Source organism: Pezoporus occidentalis, unplaced genomic scaffold, assembly GCF_034315485.1.
Source record: "Pezoporus occidentalis ecotype Australia unplaced genomic scaffold, CSIRO_AGI_Poc_V1 ctg160, whole genome shotgun sequence".
Classification (NCBI taxonomy): domain Eukaryota; kingdom Metazoa; phylum Chordata; class Aves; order Psittaciformes; family Psittacidae; genus Pezoporus; species Pezoporus occidentalis.
Window position 1 is genome coordinate 625,153 of NW_026913426.1, and position 15,020 is coordinate 640,172.

The 15,020-nt window shown below is 40.5% G+C and overlaps 1 protein-coding gene across 4 annotated transcripts in view; it reads left to right on the forward strand.

Moving 5' to 3' along the window:
- The window catches only part of PRKCA (protein kinase C alpha), a 164,997-nt gene that overhangs the window by 112,930 nt on the left and 37,047 nt on the right, over positions 1-15,020 (forward strand). For 2 of the 4 annotated variants that reach the window (XM_062612590.1, XM_062612587.1), the window contains exons 6-9: positions 5,673-5,829; positions 5,925-6,059; positions 6,755-6,851; positions 14,481-14,510. In XM_062612590.1, coding sequence (XP_062468574.1) covers positions 5,673-5,829; positions 5,925-6,059; positions 6,755-6,851; positions 14,481-14,510 — 419 coding nt within the window. The remainder of the gene's footprint in view (positions 1-5,672; positions 5,830-5,924; positions 6,060-6,754; positions 6,852-14,480; positions 14,511-15,020) is intronic. The other 2 variants (XM_062612588.1, XM_062612589.1) reach the window with 1 other exon arrangement.

Consider the following 15,020-nt stretch of genomic DNA (forward strand, 5'->3'; position numbering starts at 1 on the left):
ATTTCCAGTTGAAATCAAAGCCTGAGAGCCTTTAGCAGACACCAAGTACTTACTAAGTACCATTAGAGATGACTGTATGTTATTTTGTTAGTAGGAGGGAATATGAATAAATACATAGGAATGAAGTATTCTGCAACATTGGTTCATCTACTCTTGTGAAGGGCAGGAGTTCCAGTCATCTACATTCATTAGATGCTGGTCTCAGGAGGGATATTAAAAGACATTTTAGCTGCTGAGGCAGTAGTTATGGAATAGAGAAAAGTCTCATCTCTGAAGGGTCTCTTAGTGATGTAAAACTGCATAGAAGTTGGACATTGAAAAGCAGGATCTGTTTTGGAGCCAGTTGTACAAGAGTCACAACCAGCTCCAGCAGGTAAGCATTCAGTCTGAATAAAATCAGATGGCCTTAATAAAATCTTATAATAAATCTTCAGTGAAAGCTGAGCAGTTTTGGAGGCAGCTTTGGATTTTGCATTGAGAGAGTACAAGTACACAGATAGGGAGATGGAGTATTTTCTGTAATAGGTGAATCTTCTAAACTGTGTGTAAGGGGAGTGTGGTGATGTTCTGGGGAGAAAGTTCTTTGGTTGGGAATACTGTTATCCACCTAAGTAACCCATGTAGTGGGCAGGTCACTGCAATCTGTATCAAATTACTTAAGGAAGTAATAAGAATTATGGAATAATTTACTAATGCTTTATTGTGGGAAGGCAGGAACTCCAGGATGTACTGGAGCTAACAGCCACCTCCATTTCAATCATTTTGCTGGATAGTTTGCCAGAGAGACCATTTGAGACTTGAATCATCTTTTAAAAGCAGCTATTCATGTGTGATTGAGGGATTTCTGCTCATCTGAGTTGCCTGCAGGGAGTTAAAGATTGGCAAGAAATGGTTGCTGTGATTAGTGAACTGGTTTATTATCAACATTTGGGAATTCAGGAGAAAGGTAGCTGTGACTCACTTGAAAAGGAGCTGAATAAACTCACACTGTTGATAGTTCAGCTTTGTTACAGGGACAATAGCATTTATTGATTCATTCCCATGACTAAATTTGTTTGCTGGTATCACAAGAAGTTATAAACCCATAATTGCATGGGGCTCGCAACTTGTAACCTGTAAGATTGCATGAAAGAAGTTCTGGGTTCGTCATCCGCACGCTGAGCTCCTCAAAATGCTGCCTGAATTTCTTCTCTTTACATAAAATGTCAGTTGTTCCCTACCAGCCCACTCTGTCTTATTTAGATACTTATTTAAAGTACGGATGCCTAAGAACCAGCTCTGTATTTGCTTATGGCTTTAGACTATTCCTGGAAAAGTGGGCGTCCCAGTTTTAGGCATGGCTTCTGGACGGATACTGCTGGATATAAGTAGCACATCTATAAGAACAGCCATAGGACAGTCATCAAATATTCTACATTTTCTGCTGAATCACCACCATGGTGTTGTCTTCTTTAGCCATGAGGAGGAAAGTGGCACATTTTTTCTCTCTGACAAATATTTCTGGTTTTCAGAAGGAAAACCTGGTCAACGCTGGATTTGTTCGAAACTTCAACATGTACTTCTCTTTAATGTATTTTCATGAGTGCTTTCTCAGCCCCTCTTAAGAGTCTAATCCAGACAAAATGTTGGGAAATGTATGTTTCCTCAGTACAGAAGTCATGGATAGTTATAACTTAATAGTTGTGACAGAAAACTGTCAAGTAGTAGTTTAAGTTTCACCCAAGTTACACTCCAAGCGATGCTGAACTGTTATCTCACTTCAGCCATCTGCAAATTAGAGTGACATCTCTATCACAGCGTTGAGTTTGATTAACTGGTAATTATAGAGCAGTATGAGATTGCTTGCCATCATTACAGCTATAGCAGAATCCAGCCGCAGTAAGCTGATGTATTTTCGTGGTGTTATTTTTCATTTCACTTTAAATGTCTTTATTTCTCATTTCACTTTTTCTGTTTCAGCCACACACAAGAGGTAGTGCCTTTGGTGGGGAGGGGAAATCTCCTTCTAAATCCTCTTACAGAAACCTGACCTATCCTGTTAAAAATAGGGTGCTCTTAAAGAGGTGGACCACATAGATGCTAATTCTTTATAAGCACAAGTACCATCATGCTGTTTCCTCACGAAAAGAAGTGCTAAGTCAGTTGAAGAAAGATGTCTAAGGGTACTAATTATGCAGACAAAAGTGCAAATGGGCCAGATAGTTTAAAACAAGGAGTGAGATAATGACTTCTTTGGCAGCCTGTATTTAGTAATGTTCCTTCTTTCCTTCCCAGTTCATTTCTGAACTTCTTTTCTGGTATTTGGAGGGCTTTTTTCCTTTTGCTGTGAAAAGAAGTAGTCTCACACAGGCTGCCACCTTCTCCTGCTGTCAGGGCTGGTTTCTAGGCATGGATCAAGGCTAATCAGGGCTGGCTTTCTCCAGGAGCAGTCCATAGTACAGCCTCAAGAAGGGCTCTGCATCCACCCAGCCAGTTCCTCAGAACTTATCCGTTTCACACCGAGCATCTCCAGGTAAAATTTAACCATGAAGGCACCTTGTTAAGCAATTTTGTTCAAGGAATTTGAATGGAAAACTTACTAGTGTGTATTCCTGAGAAGCTGGAGAACGCGTAGAGTGTTCTGCTCCTTACTTATGCCGAACTACAGTATAGAAATAATAGTAGAGAATAAAAATGAAAGGGTGGATTTTGAAGCAATAGTTCATGTGCCAAACCTGGCAGTGCAGTCCCAAGTGCTGCGTACAAGAAGAGAAAAAAAACCCAACCCCCAAAATAAACCCACGTGTAAGATGAGAGAGCGAGCAATTTGCATTGAAAGCTGTCACTTCATCCTTCACTCACTTATGGTTCTTAGTCCCTTTGGGACTGTAAATATTCAGCTGAAGCAAGTTATTTAATCTTGATGTTATTCCTCAAAAGTATTTGACAATCCCTTTCAGTGTGCTTAATTTTAATATTGGATGAAGGTTTCTCATCATGAGTTGAGAACAGAAGAGGTTTTCTCTGCATGCAGAGACCCTCAGAAGGCAAACTCAGAGTAAAATGAGAGTGGAGGCAATTTCTTTGGACTGAAAGCTATCATTTCCCCAATTGCAAAGCACTGTCAGCTTCATGCAGGGGTTGTGGAAAACTACAGATGAAACACTGCAAGAAAAAATGCATGTTTCTGTTTTGTTCTTTTAAATCACGGTGTATTTTTTCTGGTACAATTACTTGAGTAACATAGTGAACAGAAATACATTTTGCCTTAAGATTTTAGCCCATACACATTTTCTGCCTCATTTTAAAAGCACAGATTTCAGAAGCGAAACTTAATCATTATCAACTGTTGGTTCAGGTTAATGTGATGCCTTTCCAGACAGGATCTAATTTCAATAATTAATCTACATCAGGGTATCTGTTCTGCATGAGAATTATCTTGACAAATAAACTACCGTGTTCCAAATAAGTAGCTTGCATTCCTGTACTCCACCTGCTTTCTACAGCCATTTTGGATATAGGGTACCAGTTATATCTGGTATTTCTCTCTTCCAACGTGTTCCACCACATCTGATCCTCTCTCATTAAATGGAGCAGGTTGGACTGCTTGGAATTACTGACTTTCTGTGGCAGTGGCTGTTGTTTTCCCCCAGTTTTTCCCCTCTACAGCTTGGATCAGATGACACAACAGCTAAGTAGTAAATTTGCACTAAATCATTACTTAGCAGTTATGTCATTTGGAAGAACACAGTCTTTACCAATACTGAAACACTCTTTCCATCATGTAAAAGGAGTCTGTCAGCCTAGAGCGACTTACATCAGCGTGTGAATACATACCTGTCCTGTGCTTTACATGCATTGACCATCTCTTTCTGTTTTAGCAGCACAGTTGTCAGTCCACCCCAGCCCTGCCTTTATTTCTAAAGGGAGAACAAAAGACACTTTGAAAAGACATACTTCAGCTGGTTTACACGTCATCAGAGTGTCCTCCCCTTACTCTGTAAATAAGGAGAGAAAATGAGACTTTATAAAATGTCTGTGTTGCTTGGATGCCATTCAGTCTCCATTCTGGGAAATAACAGGTTGAAATCCTGGGAAGGTCTGTAATTTTCATTCATAATATGAAATGCTATTTAAATCTGGGGGAAAGAAGGAGAGAGCCTTGAGCAAACCGTAACTATCTTTTGGTGAAGATCTGCTCTGATTGAGTTCTTAAGTGACTCTGAGGCTCAACCTTTTGTAGGAGATGTTTTCCATCAAGAGCTATTGGGTAACTTAAGGGTTGATCTTTCCTAAATTTCCTTTCAGATCTCTTCAGTTAAGTAGGTAAATTTAAACAGCCCTCCTGAGGTTGACTCTCTGAAAGCAGTAGCTGAAAACACAGACAGTAGGAGTTTAGTGACTCCTAAATGCTGGTGTTCCTTCATACCCTAGGAACCATGTCACCCTCAAAGCTTCTTGTTGTTTTCCTTCCAGGGACAATTCTAATCTCAAACTATGAATCCCACAAAAGAATTCCTGAATGAAAGCTGCTTTCTGTCCAAAACAAGCCCAGGGGATTGCTGCTCCCTGTAGGTTTTGAGATGCCCTGTTGCAATCACTGAATTCCCCATCCCAGCTCAATCACTGCAGTTCCTCACAGCACAACAGGGTGGGATGGGGCGTGCACAGCATGAGGAAAACTCACCTCTTCTGCTGAGGTTCAGCAGGAGCTGATGGCTCAATGTTGTTAATGCAGGATAAAACCTTACTGTAGTGTAAATGTTATGTGGGTGTTAGCTGGTCCTCTGCAAGGGGGGGATGGCAGTGCTGCCTTTGCTCATCCATTGGAATACTTCACTCCCCTTCAGTGACTCCTGAGCTACTTAATGAACCTCACAAGTGCTGCAGAAACTCCAGCCAGGCTGAAACCCCAAAGCTGCCAAGCCCCCAGTAAGAGCCATTTTGTAACCCATCATCCCTGCCTTGTTCCAGAGATGTGTCTTTGCAAGGAATGGTACCCCTTTCAGATTGCTGACTATTCTTGTCTCTCTTTGGGGATCAGTAGCAACAAGAGATATATTAACTCACTTCATGCCTTCTTTTGACATTGCAAAAATAGAAGCTACATTAGCATTTTTTGTGAAGCTGAATTTAAACTTGTCTTCTCTGCACTTTTACTTTGGTTGCTGTCATGATAAAATGCTTGCAGTGATTCCATCTGACAATGAACAAACCAGGAATCCGAGGGACATTTAGTGTTAGGTACTTTCCAAGGAAGGATTGTAGCAAATTAGCAGTGTTCTGAAACCTATTATGATCTGGCTATATCACCTTCATAGTATTTGGCTGATAGTCCTGTATTTGTAATAACCTAAGACTGATGAAGAAATAAAAGATCTGCACTGAAAAATTTATAGTGATATATTTGGGCATTCAATCATTCCATTGCAGGAAAAGAGCTGCCTGAAAGGTGCTTCTTGTTTGTGAATTGCTCTTCTCTCCTGTCATTTCTCTCTACCGTTCTTATAAATAACGCTAAGTGCAGCCTTACTTTACAGCAAGTAGCTTCTTCCATGCCAAGTCTGACAAATGGGTTTCATGTCTTGCTTGTTTTATTTTCCAGCATGTTTCAATAACTGGTTTGACATATAACTGCTTTCTTTACGTTGATTTGTAGTCCCATACAAATCAGCTATGTTTTATGTTGACAGTGCGAGAAGCAAAAAACCTCATTCCCATGGATCCAAATGGACTTTCAGATCCTTATGTTAAACTGAAGCTCATCCCTGATCCTAAGAATGAAAGTAAACAGAAAACGAAAACCATCCGTTCTACTCTGAATCCAGACTGGAATGAATCATTCACATTGTAAGTTGAATGCCTTTTAATGAAGCGCCTGTGTACGGGTTGATTCTTTTATTTCAGTGTTGCATTGAACATTCCTCTGTTTCTGTCCTTTTTAGTAAATTAAAACCCACAGACAAAGATCGACGGTTATCAGTAGAGGTCTGGGACTGGGATCGAACGACCAGAAACGATTTCATGGGATCCCTTTCGTTTGGAGTGTCAGAGCTCATGAAAATGCCCGCCAGTGGATGGTGAGAGTTCTGGAAAGAGGAGAGAATATAACACATTCCAGTATTTTTCTTCAACATAATCAATCTGGTTTGGAGTTTCTTGCTGTAAATGCACTGAAAATGCAGCTAAGCCTAAGAAACAGATTATTTATGACAAAGGAGGATAAGAAAAGGAGCGTTTTTCTTTGGTGGTGTTCATGAAGCTTCTGCTGTACACTCAGTTCTGTGTACATGCTCTTGTGCTAAGACTTATTTTTATCATGAATATGATATATTCATTACAAAGTGTATCATGTTATACATAGCTCTGCAAATTCAAAGTACATGGGAACTGATTTTGTAAAGTACCATCTTATGTCCTAACAAGTAAACTAGGAATAGAACTCATTGCATTGACTCAAAAAGTACCTTTTGTCAATTGCCTGTGGCTGTAGAAGCACTGGAGACAAAGGTTCTTGAAGGTTGATGTCTCCCATCATACCCCAGGATGGTGGAATTTCCTTGTCCATTAACCTGCCTTGGCAGATAGTTTTGGATTAAAGTTCTAACATTAGGTTAAACATCTTCTGTTTCTGAGTTTGCTTTAGATCTTTCAAAGCAGTTCTTCACTTATCTGTGACATTGATACAAACCACACTTAATACGATTAAATCCCATGTTAAATCTAGCAGCACTTAAACTGTGCAGTGACTGTTGTTTTCTCAAACGTTCCACAGGTACAAGCTGCTGAATCAAGAGGAAGGTGAATATTATAATGTTCCCATTCCAGATGCTGATGAAGATGGAAACGCAGAGCTCCGGCAGAAGTTTGAGGTGAGGATTAAGCACAGATGGGTGCAACTATATATTACATGCACTTTCCACTGTATTACCAAAAAAACCCATGTATTACAAGACACATTTTAGAGTGCTGCTGTTTCTGTTGCCTGTGACAGCACTATGTGCCTTTGGGTTTCTTGGAGGTTGGACCACATGGTGTAATTCAGTAGTTGTCCCATTTTTTCTGACAGTTCAGCTTCTCTCCCCTGACACTTGTGAGTTGGTATTTGAAAACCTTTTTTGTCAAGAATATGTAATAATTTCAATGTCTTTTAATCCTTGCTGCAAAATCTGCCAGCCCTTATCACTCTCATCTCCATTAGCTGACAAATTAAACTATCAGAAACAACGGTATTTTAATACTTAGAATGTTTCACACTAAATGCTTTTTCTTCTAAAGAAAATATTTACAGTGTTAATTAGTGATTATTTGGAGCCTCCAAACCTTTGTAGATGTGAGATTCTGACAGCTTTTATGTGGGTATGGAATTTTGAAGGGTTGGAAGTATTGCTGGCTACGTACAGAAAAGAAACACTGAAGATAAAGCGATACTTCCCGCAGTCTTCCTGCCTCCTGCGGTGCAGATTGGAGTGGTTGGTAGTCACAAGCATGGTCTCCCTGTGCCACGCAAAGGAATTGCTTCTTAATGAGCAGACTTAGCCAGCAGGTCTGCTTCTTCTGGCAGCTGTAGCCAGTATTACAGCAAAACACTTGCTGGCCATTAAAACCAGCAACAGGAAAGGTAGGGCTTGGGAAGCGACGTGTGTTGCTAATGTCTGCACTGGATTCAGCTCATCTGACCTGACTGGTTTTCCCAGCTGCATACACAGCATTGAATTTGAAATCTTCCAATCTACACTAGAGTTTTCCTTTTTTCTGGTCGAACATTTACAACTCTGGTATAGCTGTTTATCCAGCAAGTAATTAATGTACCTGTTGTGCATAAGCGAACACGCCTGTACCTTTCAACCTGAAATGGCAATTTCTTATGTTCACCATCAGGCAGAATTCTACATTGTTATTATAAAAGATGGGTTAACCCAAGAAAGTGAGGAAAAACGGCACATGTTCAACTTTCAAGAAAGAAAAAGAAAAGGTGCATCAATTTCTTCTGAACACATTTGGATCAGCTACCATATTTTTGTCTGCAGCATGAACTATGATTTCTGTTACACATTTGAGAAGTATTTGAATCTCCATTCCATTTTCTTTTTTTTACAATTGTGATCTGACCAGTGTGATTTTATTTTGCTGCACTAGGTCATTTTCTAGTCAAGATCATATTCGCTTTTTATCCTTCCAAAAAAAGAATAGCTTAAAAAATAATTCTTTTCACCTCTTCCACATCTCTGTGCAATATAGAGAGTCTGGAATTGGGTGGATATGCGTATGTTGGTGATAGAAGTATAGAAATCTATCTGTTATTTTCAGGACAGAGGCAGCACAAGGACAGATCACTACAATTGTCTATTTGAAAATGTCAGCTATTATCACACACACACACAGTATGCTGGAGATTGGAAGGGACCTCAAAAGATCATCTAGTCCAATCCCCCTGCCAGAGCAGGAACACCTAGATAACGTTACACAGGAATGTGTCCAGGCGGGCTTTGAATGTCTCCATCCACAACCTCCCTGGGCAATCACCCTCACTACAATCTGTGTTCCAGTTTGCACCCATTACCCCTTGTCCTATCATTGTTTGCCACTGAGTAGAGCCTGGCTCCATCCTCGTGACACTCCCCCTTTATATATTTATAGTCAGTCTCCTCTTCTCTAAACTATAAAGACCCAGCTAGTCTTTCCTCATGATGCTCCACTCCCTTAATAAATCTCACCAGGGCAGAGTAGAGGGGAAGGAGGACATATATGCAGTATGTTTGCATATTGAATTTACAATCTCTTAGGTTATTTTCTTAAGTCTACTGTAAATACACTGGTTGCAGAACAAACAGTCAGGGTTTATCCGTGTCCTGCAATGAAGTAAAGTAGAAATCATGAGAGGTTGCATTGTGTAAAGCTACCGGACTGGGTCCCGGAAATGGCAGCTTCATATGGGGTCAGCTCTGCCCCAGAAATAATTAGTCTGTCTCAAAGTGTAATTAGTTCAGCTTCAGCACTGTGTATTTGAAGCTTTCCCTCTCCTGCAGGTAGCCTGGTTGGTGCTATTTTAATGGTCTGAATTAATCAAGGAAAGGGAATAGGTTTTCCGTGAACACAGTGTCTCCAGCAGTATCATTTAGAGTTGCATAATGAACAGTTCTAAAGCTTAGTGATGATTTATGGGAATACTGGTAGCCAAACAAAATACATGATTATAGCTAGACCGAGGCTAGTACAATGCAGTGTTACATGGTAAAAGGGTTTAGGTTCAGCCTCATGCTCTCCAACATATACCACTGTAAAAAGGAAGAGGGGGAAGTAGCGCTTCCAAGTAATGTTCATATTTGGTTTCGAGGGGGATTACTGTTATAGCTTGTAAAAATAATCATCACAGATGTCTGAATGGTGGTATTTAACTTATTAGCTATTCTGGTATGGCACATAAGTGGTGCTGACTGATCATCTCTTACATTATTTTTCTTATCATATATATCTTGGCTTAAATAGTCATTTTATTTTAGGTACCCTGTACTAAGGAACAAGTAGATAGTGCAGAGAAACATGCTGCTATTTGTGATTTAATCATAGAATTGCTTAGGTTGGTAAAGACCTTTAAGAGTCCAGCCGCTAACCCAGCACTGCCAAGTCCACCACTAAGCCACGGTGGTGGATTTAAGCACTGCATTTACACGTCTTTTAAATCCTTCCAGGGATGGTGACACAACCACTGTCCTGGGCAGGCTGAAACTTCTGAAACCAGTTTCTGGTCTTAAAATAGGTAAATCGAAGGCATCCTTAAACCTGACTTTGCCCTTTTGACTCAAGTTCAGAAACTTACTTAGTAGCTCTCCAAGAGCACTTAGGAGCTACCTCTCATTTAAATCAAATGTAAAGTATCTGCCTGTGTCTGCAGTTCAATGGGCATCTTTAAGATTTGGCCTCAAGCTCTCACTGATTTCAGACTGTTTACACAATCCTATTGCATCCCTCTCGCTCCACTTTAACAACCCAGACTTCTTATTTAAATGTGCTTTTTTAGTCACACAGATCTCATTGATATGCTGCTTTACTGACTGGACCTTCTGGCACAGATGCTTTAAGTCATTTATTCTGTGTAAATCTACCATCAAGTAACTGTACAGGATTATAAATAAGAAATAAATAAGAAATTGAAACATTCTCTTCATTACATTTGTAACTGCACAGTAGAAACTATTTGTGATGAGAAGTTTTCTCATGGCTCATTCTGGCAATTGCAAACCAGATGAATTAACACCTGACTTGCACCCAGTAGCTAGAGATCCTAGCCAACAAATGGGACCAAATGTGGAAAAGAAAGAGGAGGATTAAGTAGGATGGTGCTTTCATTAATGGAATCACAGAGACCTCACTAAGTAGATTTTTCTATACTCTGTTATGTATTACCATACGAAGTTGTCTGCTGTATAGAAATGAAGTTACATTGCCTGTAGGTGCAGTGCACTGTTTTCTCTGCAGCAAATTGTAATGAATCTATGTTCTGGATCTTGCCCTACAAATCAGTTATCTGCTCATTTAGCAGTACGATCAAATCTGTCTTCAGTGATTTATAGATGATACATCATTATTAATAGTTAGAGGTAAAAATATACTCCTGTAGGAAGTGGAGGCAGGATAAAATCTGTCACTGTTTTTCGTTTGGTTTCAACCTTTGGGTGTGAATTTTCTCTCCGGAGTGGCATTATTTGTGGCCATCTCAAAACGAAACCCTGCTCTCAACAGGCATATTCAGAGTAATTGTAGCTGCTCCGTAATTGTCCATGCTGAGGTTGCCATGGGAACTCCCAACATTCCCAGGTGGCTCCGTGAACTCAAACCAGCAAGTCTTTTAACCACAATATCTACTATTTGTTATATACTTCTTATAGTATTTTGCCAGTCCAAAAAGCAGAATATTGACATAATGCAATCTTATTGTAGTTTTCAAACCTGGCTCTGATCTGAGCAGTAATTTTTGCCATTTAGAGCATTATTCCGTTATTTTATTTGGGGAAACGTGCAAATTCTAAAACTTTTCTTGTGCAAAGTTTTTTTTTAGTTTGCCAAGCCCCGTTTCCTGTAATTTGCTGCTTAGCAAAGCACTTCTTGGTACTTAAATAGCACCTTAGAATAATAATAGAATAGCACTGGTTTAAAAGTAGGCTGGTTAATTCCTGTCTGTTCCCTTCTTTCCACATCACCGTCACGGAAGATGCTATTAAAAATAAAGCAGCTGTTATGGTCCATAGCAGTGACTTTTTTTTACTTAGAAAAAGAGCAGAGTAGCTGTAATTCTTACATATGGATACATTTACCAAGTACAAGGTACATTAAGTGATGGGAGCAATCTGAATCGCCAAAGTCAGCTTTAGTATTTAAGGTGACCCAAGCACGTTGTTATGAGGGAATAGGTTAGTGCTCATATAGTCTTAAGGCATTCCATGGGAAGGTACGTAATGGTTCTCCTGGTACATAGTCTAAAGATGTCAGGCATTTTCCTTTGCTCTCATTATTTCCTTTACTGTAGCTCTCTGTGTGGGTTTCAGTAGAACAAAATCATTCCCCTAGTTTCTGTGGGAGAGCTCAGACTGCTGTCCCCACTGTGGGGATCCATATGGGACCATTCTGGTGGACCTCAGGATGTGCTTCCTGGGGACGTCCATCCACACCTGCTGCTGCGGCTGCTAGCTTGATTAGGATTCCAGCTGAGACATCAAGTGCACATGGCTTTTTCTGGCAGTGAGTTTTGTACCATTCCATTTAGTGAAATGAATAACAATGAAATCCCTCCACAGTACAATGGCATTGTCCTGATAAGTATGTTTTCTGCAAAATAATTACCAGTGAGTGTTCCTAAAATCAGGTACCATTTCCATCTGTCAGTTGGCACCGTGGGCCAGATCTCTGAACCTGTGTGTGGTAGGAAGGCCAGGCAGGGTACCCAGGGAAAGTGGCCATACTGGTTGTGCACTGTATTTCCAGTCTCCCCTTTCTGGGATTGATTCAGCTGCTGGATAAACCATCCAGGAGCAGCTCTTATTTATTATCAGGAAGAAGCTCTTCCCTGTGAGGGTGCTGAGGCGCTGGCACAGGGTGCCCAGAGAGGCTGTGGCTGCCCCATCCCTGGCAGTGTTCAAGGCCAGGTTGGACACAGGGGCTTGAAGCAAGCTGCTCTATGGAAGGGGTCCCTGCCCATGGCAGGGGTTGGAATTGGATGAACTTTTAAGGTCCTTTCCAACCCAAACCATTCTGTGAGTCTATGATTATTGTCCAGTTGCCTGATGGGATAATTTTGCTGCCAAGAAGTGACAAGACCCAGCTTTGCAGTGCTTCTGGACACACCGCACTCTTGCTTTGGCCGTTTTCAGGTTATGCTTTCAGAGGCTTTGTGCAGTGGAATCACTGATGAAAGCTGTACAGAAGCTAGACCTGTACTTCCCTTTTGCAGACTGAACAGATCAAATCATAACAAGAGAAGGAAGAGAGATCAGAACAGGGTAGATACATCTGATAATTGGAAGTGTACAGTCAGTGGTGACATTTGGTTGACATCTCAGTGCTTCTAAACAGAGCTATTATTATGATCCTAAAGAAAATGTCTTCTAAAGTGCCTTAATATTGTAAATAGAAGAACAGGGGCAGTGTGCTTGGGCATCAGGCTTATAAATGCCACTAATTGCTCCAGTGAGGCAGGAGCTGTAGGTGTTTCCACTTCTGGTGTGCTGTAAACTCTTCCAGAAGCAGGGCAGCATTTTGCTCAACCAAACTTGTGTGTTAATCCTTGTGCAGACTTGAACAAGTAGCTTATCTCAGTCTGTATGTAAAAGCCTATCTCAGTCTGTTGCATAGGAAGCTAACACGTATTTACACCATCAGGGTCCTCTTTGTGGCAGCACAGGCAGTGTTAAACGATGCTGGAAAATTGCCACAGATTTCAAGGCACAATTAAGGCTTTATGGTGACTTTCAGTGTTAATAGTCTAACACTAGAGAAACCTCTTTCATTTGAGCATCAGTGCATCATTTCAGTTTGTTTCTCTGCAGGTGCTGCATTTCTTAGATCTTTAACACTCCCTTTAGTAGTATTTCTTTGCGAGCAGTTTTGGGTGGCTCTGTTAGAAAGGAGAAGGCCAGCGCTTCCTCATTAATCTGGTATTTTTCTGGTAATTCACAACAGTTCCAGGTCAGAAGGACGCTTTCTTCCTTTAATCAATGTCTGTGACATCCTAGAGCAGTTTCAGTGCTGAGCTGGAGGCTGGGTGAAAGTACTGCAGGTCCATAGGCAGGGCTTTGGCAGATGACTCCAGGGACTCTTGCAGTAGCTTCTGAAGAACCCAGTGAGTTTTCTGATTAAATATGGTATTTTCACTCAGTCCTGTAGAGGAGCTTGTGATTTTGTTAATGTGCGAGTTCAGTTCCTCAGGTCTCTGCCTAAAGCCTTAGCAAGGGCTGTGAAAGACATTTAAGTCTTTGAAGGCTGGCGATGGTTTTTGTCCGTATCTAACCAATAGCATTCCCATTGAGAAGCAATCCCCATAACTTCAGGCAGGTCAGCAAAGGTGACATGGGAAAGAGAATTAACATTGCTGACACTTCAGGTTGTAAACAGAAGGATTAAATTTACTTTTCAGGAAACAGGCACTAAGCTGCACTGAAATCATGACCAGCCAAAATATCACTGGCACATCAATACACACTCATTATGTATATATAGAGAGAAAAAGATGAGCTGCTTTTTTTGGCCATGGCACTCATTCCTATTTTTAAATTGTGCATATTTAATCATTAGAGAATACTTTGCAGCAGCATAGAGATGCTGTTAGATGACTCCATCTGTTCTATGCTATAGTTTGGCACAGGGAATTCCCATATGCACTTATCTGGAGGTTTCCCATTGAGTCATCATATCTGAAACTAGAGAACCTGAAATTTCCTAACCAGATGACATACATCTCTGGTCTCAGTTTGTATCAGCTTGTGATCTCTGTAAGGCTTTTCTCAGCCTGTATGTTGTGATTTAAGGTGAAGAATGTAGAAAATCATACTGACAGCAGGGATTTCTTCATCCCATACATAAAGGTTAAATGTGCGTCTCAAAACAAGGCCAAACCCAATCAAAGCTAACTTCTGTGCTGTCACCCCTCTGCAGTGCTTATTTAGTTGTGAAGAGCCCAGCCTGCACACATCTGTGCATACATGTAGCTTCATGCATTGCAGTGGTTTAACACATTGCAGAGTGTTCCATGCATGAAGCGTGTGCATGTACACGACAGGCTCGCACTGAAGAGCAGCTGCGTGCAGACCACTGTGCTGCATCATGCTCTGTACTGGCAGGGTATTAACACCATGGTTTCTATTCTGTGACTTGCTGTGTAGCAGACGTGTCCATTTCCGTATTCTCGCTGCTTTGATTTTGCTTACTTCTGCTACTAATTGTTGCTGTTCTGCTTTGCAAGCCCTTTACTAACCAAGCAGTGTTTCTCCCTTTCCTGTCTCTTCCAGGACTGTCATGTAAATATCCACTTCTTCAAGGTAGTTTTCTCCTTGGTGTTCTCCCACACCTTCCTCTCCACACAGTCCTCTTTACCAGTGTTTGAAGTTGATGAAATTCACTTTCATTCTCACCTTATTTTAAGGATGCACTTGTTATTTGCCCAGTTTAAGCTCTTCTAATGGATAAAAAAACCAAATACGCATCTTCTATGATTTGTCATAAAGTACTCCCTGGATCCAAATTTTTCTTACTCAAACCTCAGCAGATGCCTTTCCTTCTGAAGGAATTAGTTAAATGAATGCCACCTTCTCATGGAAAATGGAAAATGGTGCATCTTTAATTTGAAAGACACTCATGGAACTTTAGCTTCCACAGATCTGATAATGCTCATGTTCACTGTATATTTCAATAGATAAATTTACATAACATAGCATGTATGTTTTATGATATAATATACTACATAATATACTACATATATTGCTATATCTTGGTTGGAGTATATTATATCATAAGATATTACCCATATGCACAGTTGCTCTGATACCTGA